The sequence below is a fragment of the Camelina sativa genome, chromosome 8 (genome assembly GCF_030686135.1).
Source record: "Camelina sativa cultivar CO46 ecotype springtype chromosome 8, ASM3068613v1".
In the NCBI taxonomy this organism is placed as follows: Eukaryota; Viridiplantae; Streptophyta; class Magnoliopsida; order Brassicales; family Brassicaceae; genus Camelina; species Camelina sativa.
Genome location: NC_141887.1, coordinates 27,021,721 through 27,042,007, shown reverse-complemented (window position 1 = coordinate 27,042,007; position 20,287 = coordinate 27,021,721). Strand labels below are relative to the sequence as shown.

Sequence of the window (20,287 nt, the reverse complement as noted above, 5' to 3'; positions counted from 1 at the left end):
TGCGATGCATGATTGGACATGATTTCCGGGATGTGGTTTTCTTAACAGACTGCTCAAATTTGGTGAAGATGGTGTCTTCGCCTCAGGATTGGCCAGCCTTTGCAACATACCTAGACGATATCAAGATTGACAGGGAGGAGTTTTCTTCTTTTTCTTTGGTTCAGGTTTTAGAAATGCTAATGTAAGAGTGCATTCTTTGGCACGCCGAGCACGCTCTCTTCCGCATCCTATGTTGTTTGTAAACAATTTACCCTCAAATTGGTTCATTCGAGCTGATTTTTTTTGTTGAAAAAATATATATATATATATATATATATTTAAACTTTAAAGTTTAAACACATGTTAAAATTCTATTGAACAAGGAATTTTATTAAAGTTGCACCCAAAAAAAGAGTTTTATTAAAGAAAAGAAAAACAAGGAGGATTTTATTAGTCAAAGGCCCATTCATGTTTTCAAATTTTGGACCGAACTGGATATTTTTGTCAAGCCCATATGTATTTTTTATTAAGCCCACTGGGCTATATTTATCCTCCGAAAGGGAAGGAGCATAGATCGAACCGTAAAGTCAGGAGTAGCCAAACAATATGCGAGTGTCGGCGACTTGCCCAACGAGCTCTACGGCAACTGAATTTTGAATTTTCCAATGCTCCGACTGCTTCAATTTGATAAAAAAGTTTATATTTGGAACGAAAAAATTTACTAACAAATACATTGATGAGAGAAGACAAAGGTGGTGACTTAAGAGAGTGTGAGGAAAAAAAAACATTATCCACTGAATGATGAATGTACAGTAGAAGTATAGTCCTTCTTCATAGTTCATAGTTCATAGTTCATACCCCCAATAAACCAATGGCCCCACTCCACCGCTGAACAGTCTGTCACGTGTCTTCACCTCTCTATTACCTACAGGCCACGTGTATCGACCAAATCGAGTGAACATGGGACGTGTCATCTAACCTTGTAATGCTAACCACTGTCTGAATCTGAAAGGGTATATCCGTAAAACATATACCTTCTTCTTCGTTTTTTTTTTTTTTTTTTTTTTTTGTCGTCTATCCGTAAACAGAAACTACAAAAACAAAACAAAAAAAAACGTTCAAGTTGGCCAGTTGTGTTGTTAATATTTTTAGTTCAAGTGCCGACCTCACACAGGAAAAAAAAGATTTATGTAATAACACGTGGACCAATGAAAGAGTTGCTTTAGATGGAGGAGTAATCTTAGCCACAAATCTCGTTTGTGTATTCTGAGCCACTAGTTAAAGTTCAAACTCACGCGCTCTCCACTTCCTTGCAACTTGCTTCTTCTTGTCTTAGTCTTCTCTCTTCTCTTCTCTCCTTTGCAGCACTCACAAAATCTATTAACACAAGATAGAAGAAGATAAACTCGTATAAATCTTTTGGATTTGGATTTTGGATCTGATCTTAAAGGTGAGTTCTTTATTAATTATTATTATTATTATTATATTCTTATAATTCATCAAATGGTTTCTTTAATTTTTTTTCTCCTGGTGGTTTCTGAATTATAGTGGTGGTGACCTTCTGTAGCAGGTGGGGAAGTAAATCATTTTCATGGATCGTTATTCGAGGAGGAACTTAGAGGATCTTGTTGTGCCTAACTATCAAGAGACATCAGATTCATACCCTTCTCCTGATATGTGGGGTACTACTACCGGATGGAACATGAACTCCTCTGCAGCTGTTGTTGAGAAATGCTTTGATTACGATGTCATTAACCATGGTTTCAGTGGAGGGTTGTACAGTCAGATGGAGATGGGTACGAGTGAACAAGTTGAAGAAGAAACAAAGAGGTTAAAGGCTAGTGGCTGTTTTGACCGTTCCCTTCATGATTTCGATGAAATCCAACAGATGGATGACATGTTCTTGTATGATTTTAGCCCCTACCCTCTCTCTCTCTCTCTCTCTCTCTCTCTCTCTCTCTCTCAGATGGTTTAAAACAATGTTTTGTATGATTCAAATGTTTATGTTTTGTGTCTGTTTTGTTTTGGTTTCCGGTTTTGACTGAAGAAGTTCCATTTTGGAGGATGTTCCAGGGAATGGGAATTTTCATTCTTTCAAGGAGTCGGATAATAGCAACACCACGACTTCATCCTCTGCGTATCTTGAAAATACCGATGGCAGAGAAGTCCCTATGTTCCATTACAACTGGGAAACTTGTCAAGACATGCCACTTATGGTATGAATTAGTTGACTCTTTTTTAAAAATATGTATTAGCAATGTTAAAATAGTAGAAATATTCAAGAACTTCTCTGGGAGATGGATCTTGTGGAATTCAACAGACTCAAGGGATCAGTTATGGTTTGGCTTTCTGTCTGAGATCTCCCGGTTTACATGTTTGATGTTTTTTTACCTGTGACTATTACTGTTCCAGGGGATTATTAACTTTGGGATAATAGTAGAGATGTTAATATTGGTACATTATTTTGGTTCAAGGAGGAGGCACCAATGAATCTGTGTGAGGAGAACATGGAGGAGGCATCTGCTGAAGAAGTGGTGTTGCAGGATCTACAAAGGGCTACAGAAAAGGTTAGTGTGATGTTGATGTTCTGGATCTTGTTTACAACTTTTACTAGATCAGTCTTGTAACAGACTTGCAATGTTTAATTATATATACAGTTGACTGATGATACCCGCAAGTGCTTCCGTGATACCTTTTACCGGCTTGCAAAGAACTCACAACAGAAGTCAGACTCCAACTTGGAGGAGTTCCTTGAGGATAGAACCAGGTATATAGAGAGCTTTCTTTCATTAACCAATACTTCAAGCAATGGACTCACCTTCATGAATAAAAAACACTCATCACCATCGTTTGTTTTTCAGTAGCAACACTGAATTGGAAACAAACTCAATGGACAGAGCCATTGCCAATCTCACATTCAACAAGATGGAATCCAACATGAGGAATATGCCTCCACCAAAGAGACTTTCTTCTATTCAAGGATAAAGAGATAAGAGTTCCGAAACAAAACCTCATCATATAATCTTGGGAAATAACTTATGTGTATATAATATATATATATATATGTGTGTGTGTTTTGCTTGTCTTCCCAAGCTTCAGTTTTGATCTGTTTCAACACACACACTACTCTGCTTCTGGATTTCAAATTTCTTGATGCACTATGTATTATTTACTGAGTGAACCCCCTGGCCCCTGAAAGTACATTACCCCATGTAGAATCTGTTGTCAAAATTTGATTTAAAAAAAAAAAAAGATTCTTTAAACATATGTAAGTGGTAAACAACCTTGGAAACAGCAAAGCAGAGGAACAAGTCTTATACCAGCAGGCAGCAGCAAAAACATAAACAAACACAAGTCAATTTTAATATCACCCGACCATCAACTTAAGAACCGGCGAACTGAAAAATATAATTATCTAAGAAAAAAAAGTCTCTGACTCACGTTTGCATAATTTATATATTACACAAACTTAAACGTGCGTTCCATTAGTTTCTAAAGATTGTATAAAAATTTGGTCTATACTCTTAAATAGGCCTACTCTTAAACATACAAAAACATTCTCAATTTTGATAATTTGTAATGGCGACACCACCGTTAACGCCAAGAATGCTGACTCCGACGACAATGTCACCTCTCGGTAGTCCAAAGTCGAAGAAATCAACGGCTCAGGTACGTCCTGAGATCACGCTAGAGCAACCCTCTGGGAAAAACAAAACAACCGGTTCAAAATCGACGAAACTCTTCCGTCGAGTCCGGTCTGTGTTCAGGTCACTCCCGATCATGTCACCGATGTGTAAATTCCCAGTAGGAGGAGGAAGGCTACACGAGAACCACGTCCACGGAGGGACACGTGTCACGGGGACGTTGTTCGGGTACCGCAAAACGCGTGTGAACTTAGCGGTTCAAGAGAACCCGCGTTCAATGCCGATTCTGTTGCTGGAGTTAGCGATACCTACGGGGAAGCTGCTCCAAGATCTTGGAGTCGGTTTGGTGAGGATCGCGTTGGAGTGTGAGAAGAAACCGAGTGAGAAAACCAAAATCATTGACGAACCGATTTGGGCTTTGTATTGTAACGGTAAAAAATCCGGTTATGGTGTGAAGAGACAACCAACGGAAGAGGATCTTGTGGTGATGCAGATGCTTCATGCTGTGTCTATGGGAGCTGGTGTGTTACCTGTGAGCAGTGGCGCGACGGAGCAAAGCGGAGGAGGAGGAGGAGGAGGAGGAGGAGGGCTGCAAGAAGGAGATTTAACGTACATGAGAGCACATTTCGAGAGAGTGATCGGTTCAAGAGACTCGGAGACGTATTACATGATGAACCCTGATGGGAACAGTGGACCTGAGTTAAGTATTTTTTTCGTTCGGGTTTAACTAAAAACGACGTCATTTTTAGGGGAAACATGTAAACCACTCAACTTTTATTTATTTTTTTTCTTTTTAATACTATGTCTATTTTTCTTTCTTTTTTTTTTGTTGATTTTGTCTATTTTGGTATTCTTTTTTATTTTTATTTTATTTTGGTAAATGACTTGGAATGATTTGCTGGTGATGTGTGTATATATACATGAATATATATACCACGTCTTGTGTGGCTGTAAACATGGTGGAAAATGCAAATCTGTGTAGATGATAAATGTATAAGTTTGGGTAGCATTGTAAGTTATTTAGATTTACTTTCGATTTGTTTTATGAATATAAAGATTTGGACAACTAAAACATATCGCAAATATTATTTAAGAAAATTCAGATATTAATCAATTTATCATGTCTTTTTAATGGTTTGAAAGAATGGTCTAATTAATATGTGTTTTAAATTCTACAATGATATTTATTGCTTATGTGATGAATTGTTTCTATATGCATTTATGACGGTATGTTTGAAAAATATATATATATATATATATATATATATATATATATATATATATATATATTTTTTTTTTGTTAACAAAAAAAATCAGCTCAGTTAAGCCAATTTGAGGGTAAATTGTTTACAAACAAAATAGTTAGCGGATTAGGACGTGTTCGGTGTGCCAAGGAATCCGTTTGTACATTAGCATTTCTAGAAACCTGAACCAAAGAAAAACAAGAGAATTCCTCCCTATCATTCTTGATATTTTCTAGGTATGTTGCAAAGACTGGCCAATCCTGAGGCGAAAACACCATCTTCACCAAGTCGGAGCAGTCCGTGTAGAAGACTACCTCCCGGAAATCATGTCCAATCATGCATCGCATCGCCCAAATGAAAGCTTCAACTTCGGCATGTAACGGGGACAGACTACGCCGGTAATTGGTTGCGCCGTGAATCAGTGGTGACCCTTGAGAAGAAGTACAAACCCATCCTGCACCTGCAAAAACATTTGTTGCTTTCCAAGAACCATCCACAAAGCACTGATGCCCTGAATAAACCGACGGAAGAGGAACATCACACCCCCCAGCCCGAGTGTTGTACCCACGATCTGTCATCTCGGGCAATAGGCAAAGGGCCTAGGCCGGGCACGTCTAAAGGGCCAAGAGCGTATTACTGATCGGCCCATCAGGCCCGGAGAAAGGAAGAGAGCGCGGAGATGCTTCGCGTTGGTCAGCTCGCAGCTCGGGCTTGGTCAAAGATTCCCGCATTCAAGACGATTAATTAGGACACGCAAATCGTGCCCTATTAATTATGCATTAATTAGGGAATAAATTGGTCGGTATAAATAGGTAAGGGGGGAGTCTTTTGTAAGGGGTGAAAAAACATTTTCCAAAAGAAGCAATACGATACTTTCTCTCAAAATCACTCGAATTCAGTTCGGAACTTCTAAACGGTGATAAGCTCCTCCACATTCGAACCACTTCGGAAGGAGAGAATCGATTTCAGTTCTCACATTTGGCGCTAGAAGGAGGGGGGTTATCGCCTGACTCTCATTAGTTCCGACTTTATATACAAATCCACTACACACAACCACCGCTATGGCAACCGACTCTCCCATTCAGGCATCCTTGGAGGTGATCCAGAAGCTCTTGCAGCACTTGTCTGAGAAGTCCGATCGTCAGCAAGCCGCCTCCGCCGCTCTTACCGAACGTTTTGACAGCTTGGAGGGTCAGGTCTTCACCCGTTTGGAGGAAGTCACGACGTCCGTAGCTGACCTCTCAGCCTCCCACCGCGCGTACGCCGATCGGGTTGATCTCCTGTCCTCCGACCAAAACCCACGTCGACGTGCTTTGGATTTTTCCGGTGTTACTCCACCTTCCACCTCGCAGGTGGCAGCAACAAATGTCACTCCGGGAGATTCATTCCCACCTCAAGTCAACACGCAAACAGCGCCATCGCTGGTTGGCGATGGCCACACTCCGGTTCAGCCTTGTGTCACCAGATCTTCCGAGGTCCCAGTCCGTCTTCCTCTCCCTGTGGGTGGAAACACTTCGACTCCGGAGTATGTTACCAATCCCGAGATCTTCCGCATGCAGAGCGAAATCCGGGACATGCGGTCTGCGATGCACAGTGCAACCACTTCAGCTCCGGATATCTTTCGAGTGATCGAGGAGTCGAGGCGAACTTCTTTTTCCGATCAAATAGCCCGAGTCCGCATCAAAGATACTGGCAAAATTAAGTTCTCGAGCTACGAAGGAAAAGGGGATCCGACCAATCATCTCAACACTTTCATGTTGACAGCTAGCCGGGTGGACCTCGAGCCTCACGAAGCTGACGCTGGGTACTGCAATTTGTTCGCAGAAACGTTTTGTGGATCGGTACTACTTTGGTTTGCGTCTTTAGCAGCCGGCTCCATCGCAAATTTCACTGAGCTGTCAACCTCGTTCGTCAAGCAGTATTCTAGCTTAATCGAAACCGCGGTGAGAGATGCTCAGCTTTGGAACTTGAGCCAAAAGGGTGGAGAGTCTCTCCGGTCTTACATAACAAAGTTCAAGGAAATCCAGGTCAAGATTCCCGGACTCTCGGACTCCACAGCCCTGGCCGCGCTAAAAAACGGCCTCTGGCACGAATCTCGCTTCCGCGAAGAGTTGTCCGTGAATCGGTTCCCAACCATTCAAGACGCGTTACACCGGGGATTGAACTGGATAGTCGCAGAGGAAGACAAAATTGCCGCTGCGCAAAAACAAAACGCTCCGACTACAGGAAAACCACGGTTCGAAGCACCCGCCAAAAAAACTCCGCCTACGACTCCGAAGTCCGGGCCAAGCACGTTCACAGTCACTCAATCTCCTAAAAAGAATTCTCCAAAGAATTTACCGTCCAAACCTCCATTTTCACCGCGCTCCAAGAGCGGTGTACTCCTAACTAACAAATGGGTCCGAGATGAGGACACGTATTGCGAGCTCCACAAAACCACCAGTCATTCCACTCGTGACTGCAAGAAGCTGATGCACCTCCTCGCAGAAAAGTATGTGGCAGGAGAAATGCCAAATGTAACAATCGAGGAGTTGGAGCAGAAAGCGACTCCCGGGGTGGACAAAAATGCTCCACCTTCAAAGAAACCGAAGCAGTCTGATGGCAATGAAACCCCCAAGAAAAGAATTGACGTGATAATGGGGGGATCGCGCCTCTTTCGGAACTCCATCACCGCGATCAAAGACCATCAGCGGAAGCTCGCCATCCCCCAGCCGAAGCGTGCTAAGGTCGCGGCAAGCGATCTACCTGAGGTTTCTTTCTCCGAGAAGGAAACTGAGGAGCTGGACACTCCACACGATGACGCACTCGTCATTTCACTTGACGTGGCGAACCACGAGGTCTGCCGAATCCGAATTGACACTGGGAGTTCGGTAGACTTGATTTTCCTCGAGACGCTCGCTAGAATGGGGATCGGGAAAGAACACATCGTAGGACCGCCCTCACCTTTGGTCTCGTTCACTAGCGAGACGTCAATGTCCTTGGGCACGATTACACTACCGGTGTCCACTCAAGGAGTGGTTAAAATGGTGGAGTTCACGGTTTTCGACCGACCTGCGGTATATAACGTTATTTTGGGAACTCCCTGGCTCTACCAGATGAAGGCAGTGACCTCGACGTACCATCAGTGCGTCAAATTTCCGACCCTGCAAGGAGTCCGGGAGATTCTAGGAAGCCAAAGGACGGCAAGGAGCTGCTATCTCGCAAGTCACAAGCTCCTGGTTCAATAGCAACCACAGCTCGAGGTCCCGAAGAATCCAGTTCGGACGCAGCTAAAAGGTGACCTCACTGAGTCCATTTTTATCAATGATAAGTATCTGGATCAGGAAATCAAGATCGGAGGGGGATTGGATAGCGAGCTCCGCGCCAGTCTGATAACCTTCCTAAAAGAAAATATGGCCACCTTCGCGTAGTCCGTAGACGAGATGCCCGGTATCAGTCTAGAAGTTATCTCCCACGAGCTGAATGTGGACCTGACGTTCCGACCTGTAAAGCAGAAGCGAAGGAAGCTGGGTCCTGAGCGAGCTGAAATCGTCAACAAAGAGGTGGAACGCCTACTGAAGGCGGGACAGATACGCGAAGTGAAGTATCCTGAATGGCTCGCAAACACGGTGGTAGTCAAAAAGAAGAATGGAAAATCACGAGTTTGTGTTGATTTCACCGACCTAAACAAGGCATGCCCCAAGGATAGCTTTCCACTTCCGCATATCGACAGGCTAGTCGAGTCTATTTCGGGTCACGAGTTGATGTCTTTCATGGATGCCTTCTCCGGCTATAACCAAATCCTTATGAACCCCGATGACCAGGAGAAGACTGCATTCATTACAGACCGTGGGATTTATTGTTACAAGGTGATGCCTTTTGGGTTAAAGAATGCAGGAGCAACTTACTAGAGGCTGGTAAACCGTATGTTCGAACACCAGCTCGGAAAGACCATGGAAGTCTACATCGATGACATGCTGGTAAAATCAACGGAAGCTAGCTCGCATCTCGCGGATCTGAAAGTTTGCTTTGACATCCTGAATCAGTTCGAGATGAAGCTTAACCCCACGAAATGCACTTTTGCAGTCCCATCAGGGGAGTTTTTGGGGTATATCGTCACAGAAAGAGGAATCGAAGCGAATCCGAGGCAGATTAATGCTTTCTTGTCTATAAGTTCTCCTAGGACTTTACGCGAAGTGCAACGCCTTAATGGACAGATCGCAGCCCTCAACCGCTTCATCTCTCGATATACGGACAAATACCTCCCGTTCTACCAGCTGTTGCGAAAATGGGAAAAAACTTCTTATGGGATGCGAAGTGCGAAGAGTCGTTCGCTCAGCTCAAAGCCTATCTATCTGAACCGTCGGTCTTGGCTAAGCCCGAGTTCGGTGAGCCACTCTTTCTTTACGTAGCTGTCTCGGACAGTGCAGTCAGCGGAGTCTTGGTTCGGGAGGAAAGGGGGGAGCAACGACCAATTTACTATGTCAGTAAGTCATTTACTGGGGCGGAGTCCAGGTGCCCTATGATGGAGAAATTGGCCCTAGCAGTTGTCTCTTCGGTAAGAAAGCTGCGACCTTACTTCCAGTCCCATAGAATCATAATCCTGACGACGCAACCACTTCGGACGGTATTACATAGTCCAAGCGAGTCCGGGAGACTAGCTAAATGGTATGTCGAGTTGAGTGAATACGACATCGAGTTTCGGACTCGAACCTGTGCTAAGGCGCAAGTGCTGGCCGATTTTTTGATTGCACTCCCACTAGCCTCTTCAATTAGCGACAATGTTGAAGTCCCGTGGACGTTGTATGTTGACGGCGCTTCTTCCAGATCGGGAGCAGGAATTGGGGTCCGCCTCACTTCTCCTACTGGCGAAGTAATCGAGCAGTCATTTCGCTTGGCTTTCAGCGCGTCAAACAATGAAGCCGAGTATGAATCTTTCCTTGCTGGTTTACGCCTCGCAGTAGGGATTGGTGTCCGACGACTCCGAGCTTTTTGCGATTCGCAGCTGGTCACCAACCAGTTTTTGGGGGAGTACGAAACAAAGGATGGTCGTATGGAGGCTTATTTGTCCACAGCTCGAGAGTTAGTCGCTAAATTCGAGGATTTTGAAATCACTAAGATCCCGCGAAGTGAAAACTCCGCTGCGGACGCTTTAGCATCTCTGGCATCCACTTCGGATCCTGCGATGACTAGGATTATCCCCGTCGAAGTCATCGAGTTTCCAAGCATCCGTCTAGAGAGCTCGAATGTCGTCACCCGGGCAATGAATAAAAAGTTGGCTGCTAAGGAGGCAGCTCGCGAGGCGGCTGCGGACTCTTTGCCATCGGAGGATCCAGCCCCCGCTATGCCTACTCCGATGGAAGTTGACCCACCTCTGGCCGAGCTAGACGCGAGTCAAACTCCGGAATCGTCGAGCTCATCAGTTGACAATCAAGCTGTTATCCCATATACTACTTCGGGCAGTGCGAATTCTAACAGCTGGGGGGCAGGCGATTGGCGGAGCCCGATCTGGGCTTACTTGCAAAAAGGTGAACTCCCAGCTGACAAATGGGCGGCCAGGAAACTCAAGATTGTCAGTGCGCGGTATTGCGTCTACAACGGAATACTCTTACGCCGAAGTGTAGTTGGTCCTTATCTAACATGTGTTGCCGGTAAAGAGTCCGCGATGCTAATGCGAGCTGTTCATGACGGTCCCAATGGGAATCACTCCGGAGGTCGGACTCTGGCTTTCAAAATCAAAAGGCAAGGCTACTTCTGGCCCACTATGGTCATGGACTGCGAAAATTATTCTCGAGCTTGTGAGAAGTGCCAAAAGCACGCCCTGTCGATCCACCAGCCTACCGAGCTCCTGTCTTCGGTGTCTGCACCTTACCCATTCATGAGATGGTCTATGGACATCATTGGTCCATTGCATCGGGAACCAGGAGGAGTTCAGTACGTGCTCGCTCTTACCAATGGGTGGAGGCAGTGGCCTACGTTAAGGTAACAAGTGAAGAATTGGAGCAGTTCGTGCTGAAAAGTATAATTTATCGCTACGGTGTTCCCCGCGAAATCGTCACGGACAATGGTCCACAGTTCATCTCCTCGAAGTTCGAAGAGTTCTGCACGAAGTGGAAGATTCGACTCAATAAGTCACCTCCTCGTTACCCGCAAGGTAATGGGCAAGCCGAGGCGATGAATAAGGTCATTCTTGCTAACTTGAAGAAACGGCTCGATTCTCGCAAAGGGCGCTGGCCAGACGAACTGCAAGGCGTTCTTTGGGCAATTCGTACAACACCTCGCCGGGCCACTAATGAAACACCTTTCTCCCTGGTTTACGGAGTTGATGCCGTAGTCCCAGCTGACATAGAGGTCCCTGGAGTCCGTACCTCACTGAACCCATTCCGAGCTGAGGAAAATGAGGAATTCCTATAGGATACTCTCGACACAATCAATGAGCGTCGGGACCAGGCCTTAGTTCGGATCCAGAATTACCAGAACGCAGTAGCTCGGTACTATAACTCCAAAATCCGAGGCAGACCCTTGGCAGTTGGCGACCTAGTCCTCCAAAAAGTCCACGAGAACACCGAGGAGCTCAATGCAGGGAAGCTGGGAATTAACTGGGAAGGACCGTACAGAATTACTCGCGAGGTGCGAAACGGGGTGTATCAGCTCGAGGATTCAGAGGGAAAAACAGTCCCGAGGTCCTGGAATTCCTTACACCTTAAACTCTTTTACAGTTAAATTTTTTGTATCGAACTACGTTTAGCTTGATCCCGATAAGGGTACGTAGGCAGCCCACTTCGGGTCCAGCTATCCATATTAATAAAATCTAAATTTTTCTTAAACTTTTTTATTAATAATGGTTCCAAAAAAAAAAAAAAAAAACCGAAGTCAGACTTCGCATATATCATTTAAGGCCGAGGTTCACTTCGTACTGAGCCTTACTAAAATTGGGGTGTCATTTTTGCGAACTCTTAAACCGAAGTTCTTACTTCGTGTTCATTTCTGCTCGTATCATCTTTTCAAACAAAGATTGCGGATATGAAGTTCGCATTTATCATGACAAAAACAAAAAAATTTTGAAGACGGAGTGGTCACCGCGACCAAAACACTCCAAATCAAGTCTAAAAATAAATACGACAAACAGGGGGCGCAACCCGTGCCAAAACAACCCTGATATAGAAATTACTGAGTATGGGGAGCGGGGTCCAATGCCGCTTCATAAAGGGAGTCCCATCTCTTCAAGGTCCTCTACCGACTTGGTGTTCGCCAGAAAGTCGTCCATCCTCTGATTCGACATTTGCCCGAGATTAGTGCCGGACTGTTCGATTGTAATGCTCGAAGGGTGTTCGCTGCACAAAAGATCGGGTGTATCCGCCAAAAGGTCTGAAAATCCAGAGAGGTCAAGGTCAAGGAGAGTTACCTTTGAAACCTTTTCGTCGGCCTCCTCCTCGTCAGCTTTCAGGAGCCCGAGCTCGGCTTCCATGTCTTGGATCTCTCCCCTCGAGATCTCCTCGATCAGCATCCGGTTAGCCCTGATCTCAGCGGCTCGGATCTTGGCTGGGGCCAGCTTCTCCCTCTCTTCAAAAGTGACTTTCACCTCCTCGACTAACGGACGGAGAGTTCGCCTCATTGCTTGCCTTTCTTCTCTCCGCACCCTCTCAATCTCGCAGCTATTGCCAGCTTCGAGTAACTGGTTGCGGAACTCGATTTCGTGCAACCTATTCCTTGTCGCCTTCGCATCCTCCGCGGCCTCGTAGTAGAGGTCCCCCGCCTTCTTTAGCTTGTCTCGGAGGTCTTCGTTGGCAATCCCGAAGTCGAGCACCTGTACCTCGGCTTTCTTCATCCGAGCCCGGATCTGTTCGGCTCTCTCCACGGTAGAAGCGTTTTCGGCTTCTAGTCTAGCATACTCCTTCACTTGGGCTTCCAGGTCAGCAATCTTTTCCCGGAGAAGGCTCACCTCGGAAGATAAAGGAGAGGCAAACAGCTGATCTTCATAAGACGCCACCGAGGAGTTGAACTCGATCATTAGCTGGAAAGCGTGGTTCGTTAAAAACGGCGAAGGAGGTAAGGGAAAACCAAAACTGAGGAAGTATGTGTCACTAACCTCGCCAATCTTGTCTGCAAAACGGAAGAAGTTCGCGCGGTTGAGCTCGGACATGTCCGCAAACGCTGGAACCCGAACTCTTGGCTGAGTATAGCTCCTCATCAGGTCAGCTGGGGATGCAGGGGGAGCTGAAATGTACGAGCAATGTTATTTTACTTGGTCCCCGAGACCCAACAAAAAACCTCGAGTTATCATTACCTCGGGGGGAGGGACGACGTTCCTTTGAAGGCAGCTTGCCAGAGGAATCCCCGGATTCCTTTGTGGAAGGGACTTCCCTAGACCTCCTCTCCGAGGAAGGACCCCTATCCTTCGAGCTGGACTTACATCGCTCGTCTCCTGACGAACCAGTCCGAGCTCGGCTCTTCTCACGAAAAGACGAGGAAGTCTCAGGTTCCTTCCTCTTTTTGGACTAGCCCGCCCGATGGGAGCTGACCTCAACGGAGGGAGTTATAACCTCTCGCGGCTCGTCACTGGAGTCCGCTATGACAATTACGGCAGGCCCAGGCGAACTGGTCAGGGGCCCGGAAGCCCTCGTAAGAGGCTCCGAAGGGCCGGCAGGGGGTGCCGAAATCCCGTCTACCTCAGTGGTAGAGGGACCAGACTTCTTAAGGAGGCGAGCTTTGCCCTCGGCAAGCGCTGCCGCCATGTTCAACTTCGCCTCCTTCTCAGCGAGTCGGCAGGCCCTTTCCTCTCTATAATTCATCTCCGAAGTGCTTATGGGGTCGGAGCAAACGAGAGAACGTCCCCTAAGCCGTGCTGAGGATTCTCTAATCCTTTCGCATGAGAATGAGTCCCAGGCGATCTGACCCTGGCTGCAGAACCGCGAGAAAAACTCTGCGAAAGTAGGGCAAAGCAACCCGCGCTCGAAGTGATCTGAGACACGAACGACAAGGAGTAAGTAACAGAAAGAAAAGTAATATATTAAGGATACCTAACTAAGAGTACCGTTCTACCAATTTTTGAAGTCCACTTTGATATGTGTGAACTTGCGAGGTGGCCAAAAGTGAGCTCGTTGACCGGGAAGAAAAAGTAAGACTTCCGCCACTTCTCATCCTTCTCAGGAAGGTCGTCGAAGACCTTCAGTCCGGAAAGCGCACTTACGTAGAGCGTGCCCTTGGTGCGACCTGTCTTCACCGTATACACTTGAAGAAAGTCGGCCAGGGATAGTTTGTAGTCAAACTCTTCCCCCAGAGTTTGAAGACACATGACGGTTCGCACGAAGTTCGGGCACATTTGGGGGAGAGCGAAGCCCAGTTCGAAAATCATCTTTACGATGAGTTCGAGAAGGGGAAACGACAAACCGCACGCAGAGAAGAATATCTCAAACGCGCAGCAATACCCTGGGGGAGGGCTCTACGGGGACTCGTGAGCCTCCGGGAACTTAATCTCAATCTCTGGCAGAATCCAAGTGGACCCTCTAATCTCGGCTATATTCTCCGCCGAGAGAATTGATGGCTGGTGAGGGTCGTAGACGTCCGGAATCAAAGGTTTCGCGGCTTTATCCGATGAAGATTTCGGAGGAGACATATCTTTCAAGTAATATGTGTGAGAAGAGGAGGGAAGTTGAAGAACTTTCCGGCGAAAGAAAAGAAACTAACATGAGAAGAGAGAAATCGCAGAGCAAAAAGAAGAGAAAAACTGAGAATTAAAAGTGGAAGGGAGAAGTCGGGTGAGGTTACCTTTATACACGGAGCCGGGAGCAATGATTGTCTGGGGAAGTGAAAGGTCTCGCACCGCTTTCTCTCTCTTTTATAGCTAACACGCCACCTAGTGGGCCCTGAGGCTTATTCGGGAAGGCAAATCTCATCATCACCACGATCAAATCGTGGAGATATGGGGAATATTCAGTTTCCCGAAATTGATTGCTTGAAGGTCAAAAGTCTCCCGAACTGCTCAGCTCGGGAGACTTGGGGGGCAACTGTTGTACCCACGATCTGTCATCTCGGGCAATAGGCAAAGGGCCTAGGCCGGGCACGTCTAATGGGCCAAGAGCGTATTACTGATCGGCCCATCAGGCCCGGAGAAAGGAAGAGAGCGCGGAGATGCTTCGCGTTGGTCAGCTCGCAGCTCGGGCTTGGTCAAAGATTCCCGCATTCAAGACGATTAATTAGGACACGCAAATCGTGCCCTATTAATTATGCATTAATTAGGGAATAAATTGGTCGGTATAAATAGGTAAGGGGGGAGTCTTTTGTAAGGGGTGAAAAAACATTTTCCAAAAGAAGCAATACGATACTTTCTCTCAAAATCACTCGAATTCAGTTCGGAACTTCTAAACGGTGATAAGCTCCTCCACATTCGAACCACTTCGGAAGGAGAGAATCGATTTCAGTTCTCACACAGAGGAAGCCGCACGCCAGGGGAAAAGGGAAGCTCGTCCAACTTTGCCTCCACCTGTGCCTGCTGCCAAGTCTGTGCTTCCCCAACCGCCACCCGAACAACCTCATCAGGTCGTTCTACCTGATTCTCAAAAACCCGAGCATTCCATGCTTTCCAGATATACCACATTATCCAAGGAAAGGCTGCAATCTGTGAACCCGGATTTGTAGAACCCAAAAAATGATCCACATTTACATAAACAGACTCCGTAGGGAAGTGTTGTGGCCCCACGGGAACGTGTGCTAAAACCCAGGCTTGGCGAGCCGGTGGACATAAAAAAATGGCATGATTTATAGTCTCCACCTCTGTCCCACACCGTGTACAGTCGACATCACAGTCCACTCCACGTCGTCTCAAATTAGCCGAAACCGAAATACAGCCCGTCAGCACTTGCCACAGGAAATGTTGTAATTTTGGTGGACATGAAACCTTCCAGACCTTAGCAAGAAGAGAAGTAATCTCTGGACCAGCCCCAGGAGCCTGGAATGTGTTCAGGATCGCTAACCGCTCTACCTCATACCCTGACTTAACCGTATATTTTCCATGTTTAGTAAAATGCGAGCCGAAATAATCGGCCTTCGAGCAATTACTTAAAGGCAAAGCTTCTATCAAAGCTGTGTCCACGGGATCAAAATGCTCAATGAGCATATCCCTGCGCCAAGTGTTTGTTTGACGATTGATCAAATGAGTCAATCTAAGATCTGGATCCTGAAAAGGACCATTATTGAAAGCTGGTGTCGGGAATTGAGCTGGAATCCAGGGGTCATACCATATAGAAATAGAGTCCCCAGATCCAACCCTTTTAATAAGCCCTTTATTTACCAGAGAGCGAGCTGAAACAATACTTCTCCATCTATAAGAAGGAGAGTATGACCATATTGGTTCCAAAGGATTTGAATTCCGATAATACCTACTCTTAAAAACCCTAGCAAACAGTGAGTCTGGAAATTCCATTAACCGCCATAACTGTTTAGCCAACAAAGCCGTGTTAAAATCATCCACGCTCCTAAATCCCAAACCACCCAACTGCTTGCTACAACAAAGCTTTTTCCAAGCTATCCAATGCATACCTCCAGCCTGGCCATTAGAACTCCCCCAAAAATTCGCCACATCACTCGTTAATTTGGATGTTATTGTTTTTGGTAACCTAAAACAAGACATCACAAAAGTCGGAACAGCGGTCGCAACCGACTTAATCATCACCTCCTTCCCCCCCTTTTAACAGTAATTTAGCTGACCAACCAGTTGTCCGATTCTGCAACCGATCTCTAACAAAAGAGAAAACCTGCGTTTTGGAGCCCCCCAAACTTTCTGGAAGGCCTAAATACGATCCCATGCCACCCAAATTGGTTATCCCGAGAACCCCCTGCATCTCCGCCTTAGCCACCTCGTCGATCTTATGGCCGAACTGAATTGAGGATTTCTCAAAATTTATTTGTTGTTCCGATACAGCCTCATACTATTTTAAAATATCCAACACAATCCCACATTGACTCCTATCAATGTTTGAAATATAGAATAGACGAAAGTACATGAGTCATTGCATTACTAGTTCATTATTAACTGGTTTTTGAATTGAAAATTTGAAACTCACCAAATTTAACGTTCCAAAAAAAGACCGAAGATAAAACAAAATTGTAACAAAATTTCAAGCATCGACATGTGGGTAAATCAAAAATTTGATTCGTTATTCCTACTTTCTTTTGTCTTTTGTTGACCTAGTTTAAAACACGTGTTTCGTGATTCCACAACAACCCATCCCGTTTTGTCATAACAAATATTCTTCTCTCGGCCCGTGACATTTATGTGTGACATCACAACAACCCATCCCGTATAGTCATATAGCTTCTCTCCGTGACAATTATGCGTGACATCACAACAACCCTTCCCGTTAGTTTCTCTCGGTGACAAGATGTGTTTACATTGATCATAGTACGTAGTTCAGTCTCGTATTTACTACTATTTTTACAATTTCGTGTACTTGCTCGTTAATAGATTTCATACCATAAAATTTAGTTAATTAAAAGGAAAAATAAGATTGGAAAAACAGAGAATATGCTCTATGTAATAGAGTTTTCCTTCTACATGCTATATATTGTTTTCAAAAAAAAAGAAAAGAAAAAGAGAGTACAATTGGTAAAAACACGTGTTAGATCCATAATCCCTTGTCTTACTAAATATAAACATATCTATGAAATACAGACACATATTTATATTTGTATTTGTCAATACATTCAGCTACACCCATGGAAAATAATAATCTAGTACAAAGAAAAACATAAATGGCAAACACAAACGATATTTATTATAATAATAAATTTAAAAAAAAAAAAAAAAAAAAAAAAAAACACGACAAACTATATTGTGGAAGTTGCTTCATTGTCTATCTGTAAAAACAATACAACTACTGCCTTAACTTATAGGCCCCTCAGAATCAACAAGAGTATAGATGTGGCACGTGGCCTTCGATTTAGCTAAACCTGAATGTGAGACCAGATCCACCTAACTTGTCATCCACCAAGGCTGACAATCTTTCCACTTGTGAAGGCGACAAATAGTTAACCCAATCACTCACTTCTCCTTTCCTAAACAAGAATCGGTTCTCAAAGTTCTTGATCGATTTCTTTGACTTGTTCACTTCCAACTTCTTCAGATTCTCGAAGCTACATAGGTCAGCGATAGCCTTCACAACTCCCTTTCGTTCATCTTCTTTGGTGAAAGGAAGTCCCAAGAAACTTCCAAGCTTCTTCAAGTTGGTCTCGATGTCTTCTTTGAGATCCTCGTATTTTAGAAAGAACACTTTCTCTGGTCTCTTTAAGCTCTCTCTATAGTACCCCAACATGTGTTCCCAGAACGGGCCAAACCCGATCACTCCTTGGCAGTACAGATCAAACCCTTCATCTAACGAGACTGGGCTCACTGACTCGGATTTGATGTTGTTGATAAAATGCCACGAGGAGATGAATGTGTCAAACGGGTTCCGGCACAAGTACACGACCTTCACACCAGGTTCCTCGATCGAATCCTTGAGGGAACCGAAAGGGACGTGGGTTGCGAATGTTCTGGGTCTAGCCAGACCCGAAAGATCGGGAACAGCTCCGTTCGCGTAAAGCTTGTACTCGAAGAAAGGTACGAGGTCATGAGGGTTGGATGTGAGAAGAGGGTGGTTGGTGGTTGAGGAAACCGGATCAAACCGGTGACGGTTAAGGATGGTAAATGTTAAAGCTTTTAACCAGGTAGTACCGGATTTAGGTATGGTAGCGAGAACGACGTCGTTAGGAAGGGACCGGAAATGTTTTTGGAAGGACATGATAGCTTGAATCTCCTTGGCTTGGCACCAAAACCCTTGGAACAGGTAAAGGTAACGAGTTCTCCATCCCCTCTCCTTTGGAAGAGAGTCCAACATCTCTTGGAACTCGTAGCTTAGCGCTTCATCATCTCCTCCGTGTTTCGGGTCGGGTCTTTTGGTTTCCTTGAGAAGCTCGAGCTTGTGGCACATGGAGAAGCTTGGGATCGCCATTGGAATCGTCTTCACGCTTGAAGTTGCCATTGTTTCTTTCTCCTTGTGATGAATATATATTAAATATGTATCTCTTAATAAATGGAAGCTTTGTGTGTTTTGGTGTAAGATTTCGTGAGGAAGTTGGCTGTTTATATAATAACGCAAAATGCATGAGAGAGAGATGCCTTTGATAGAAGAAGAGAAGAGAGAAGAGAAGAGAGGAGCAGTAGGCTTCATCAGTTGTTATTATCACGCACGTGGGAAAAATAAACGGCGTGTGCGAATATATTATTTGCCCCACTCCATATTTACTACTCTCACTCGAAATCTTTTTAGTTTTTTTTTTCTTTGTCTTTGTTAAGTAGTCAAGTCGTGTCATTGTCTGTACTAACTCTCCTTTGGAGTAAGTGTAAGGTTTGGTTTGCTGCTTTTTCATTTGTTTCTGGTCCATTAATTGTCGGCAGAACTCAACTTTCCAATATTTTTTTGTTAAAACTTAAAAGGAAAAGTCACATATCTTTTCAAGGAAAATACTCATATACGTGAGTCGTTGTTTCTTACTTTCTTTTACATATCAACACGCATCGTTTTGTTTAATAGTAACCTTTTAGAGTTTACAAGCGCGGTATATTTTACTCGTTGACAAAAAAAATAGTAATTGTACGTTACCAAAACTTACCCGAATAAGAATAATCCTTTTTAAACCTTTTAATTGACGTTTTGTGATCTATCAAAAATAGTTTAAAAAGGTTTAAAAGTTTCAACTATATTGAGATAAAAAATTACCCGAATTCCTATTTCATTAAAATTCCTATTTGTTAAAACGTCAAACATTTAACTCATTTTCTGTAAAACTGATTAAAAAACTTTCTATAAATTTATTCAAAACAAAACTTTCTATAAATATATATTGTTTTTAGAAATATATATATATATATATATTGTCATTTTATATCAACAACAGAAACTTCCAAACTTTATCAAGCGATAATTGGAAATATATATTTATATATCTTATTTGAGTTAGACACCACAAAATATGTAAATAGTATATATTAAAACATATTTTGGTCGGAAATTGGATAATCTTGAATTCTGAATTCTTATACAATCTTCTAATTAGTGTATCTTTTCATAATAGATAACAAGTTATCTCTTACGATCACACCTAATCACATGATAAAGTAAAACATGATTTTTTTTTTCTTTAACGTCCTCTATACTTTTATAATGTTTAAAGTACCTTAATTCAATTTTACAACAAACAGTTGTATATTCAGTGCTGTGTTTCAATCTGAATTATGACACCGACGACAAAACTACCATGAACTGCAATATTGTAAATATATATTTATAAATTGAATGATTATTACATTTGGATTCATATACAAGCTCATTGATGTATTTTGTATGAATTAATTATACTATCTCATCTTTGATTTTTTTATCTTTTGGTAATTACACAGCTCGT

At 44.0% G+C, this 20,287-nt stretch overlaps 5 protein-coding genes and 2 pseudogenes across 24 annotated transcripts; 4 read left to right on the top strand and 3 right to left on the bottom strand.

Annotated features, from left to right (window-relative positions):
* Positions 1 to 1,257: 1,257 nt before the first annotated feature.
* LOC104708405 (protein LNK4-like) lies at positions 1,258 to 3,244 on the top strand. Of its 18 annotated transcripts, none has more exons than XM_019228935.2 (6): positions 1,258 to 1,429; positions 1,528 to 1,884; positions 2,027 to 2,195; positions 2,454 to 2,546; positions 2,637 to 2,746; positions 2,841 to 3,244. In XM_019228935.2, the coding sequence occupies exons 2-6, from the start codon at positions 1,571 to 1,573 to the stop codon at positions 2,962 to 2,964; spliced, it is 810 nt and encodes a 269-aa protein (XP_019084480.1). In that variant the 5' UTR covers positions 1,258 to 1,429; positions 1,528 to 1,570; the 3' UTR covers positions 2,965 to 3,244. The 18 variants fall into 18 exon arrangements, 12 of the variants coding, with proteins under 12 accessions (XP_019084480.1, XP_087318675.1, XP_087318681.1 ...); XM_087462549.1 differs by having other exon boundaries at positions 1,273 to 1,429; positions 1,550 to 1,884; XR_015564246.1 differs by having other exon boundaries at positions 1,288 to 1,429; positions 2,030 to 2,195; positions 2,392 to 2,546.
* Positions 3,245 to 3,399: 155 nt separating this feature from the next.
* Positions 3,400 to 4,652, top strand: LOC104708404 (protein MIZU-KUSSEI 1 pseudogene; annotated as a pseudogene). Its single transcript, XR_015564248.1, has one exon. The product of XR_015564248.1 is annotated as a protein MIZU-KUSSEI 1 pseudogene (transcript).
* A 289-nt stretch (positions 4,653 to 4,941) lies between these two features.
* LOC147940516 (uncharacterized) lies at positions 4,942 to 5,445 on the bottom strand. Its single transcript, XM_087461330.1, has one exon. It carries the CDS (start codon positions 5,443 to 5,445, stop codon positions 4,942 to 4,944), a length of 504 nt encoding a protein of 167 aa, XP_087317456.1.
* Positions 5,446 to 5,928: 483 nt separating this feature from the next.
* LOC147940515 (uncharacterized) lies at positions 5,929 to 8,094 on the top strand. Its single transcript, XM_087461329.1, has one exon. The coding sequence runs from the start codon at positions 5,929 to 5,931 to the stop codon at positions 8,092 to 8,094; it is 2,166 nt and encodes a 721-aa protein (XP_087317455.1).
* Positions 8,095 to 8,799: 705 nt separating this feature from the next.
* LOC104733278 (uncharacterized) lies at positions 8,800 to 11,260 on the top strand. The gene is made up of 3 exons (XM_087461328.1): positions 8,800 to 9,019; positions 9,064 to 10,705; positions 10,771 to 11,260. The coding sequence occupies exons 1-3, from the start codon at positions 8,800 to 8,802 to the stop codon at positions 11,258 to 11,260; spliced, it is 2,352 nt and encodes a 783-aa protein (XP_087317454.1).
* A 787-nt stretch (positions 11,261 to 12,047) lies between these two features.
* On the bottom strand, positions 12,048 to 12,989 carry LOC147940514 (uncharacterized). Its single transcript, XM_087461327.1, has one exon. It carries the CDS (start codon positions 12,987 to 12,989, stop codon positions 12,048 to 12,050), a length of 942 nt encoding a protein of 313 aa, XP_087317453.1.
* Positions 12,990 to 17,674: 4,685 nt separating this feature from the next.
* Positions 17,675 to 19,291, bottom strand: LOC104708403 (cytosolic sulfotransferase 15 pseudogene; annotated as a pseudogene). The gene has a single exon (XR_015564241.1). The product of XR_015564241.1 is annotated as a cytosolic sulfotransferase 15 pseudogene (transcript).
* Between the last annotated feature and the right edge of the window lie 996 nt (positions 19,292 to 20,287).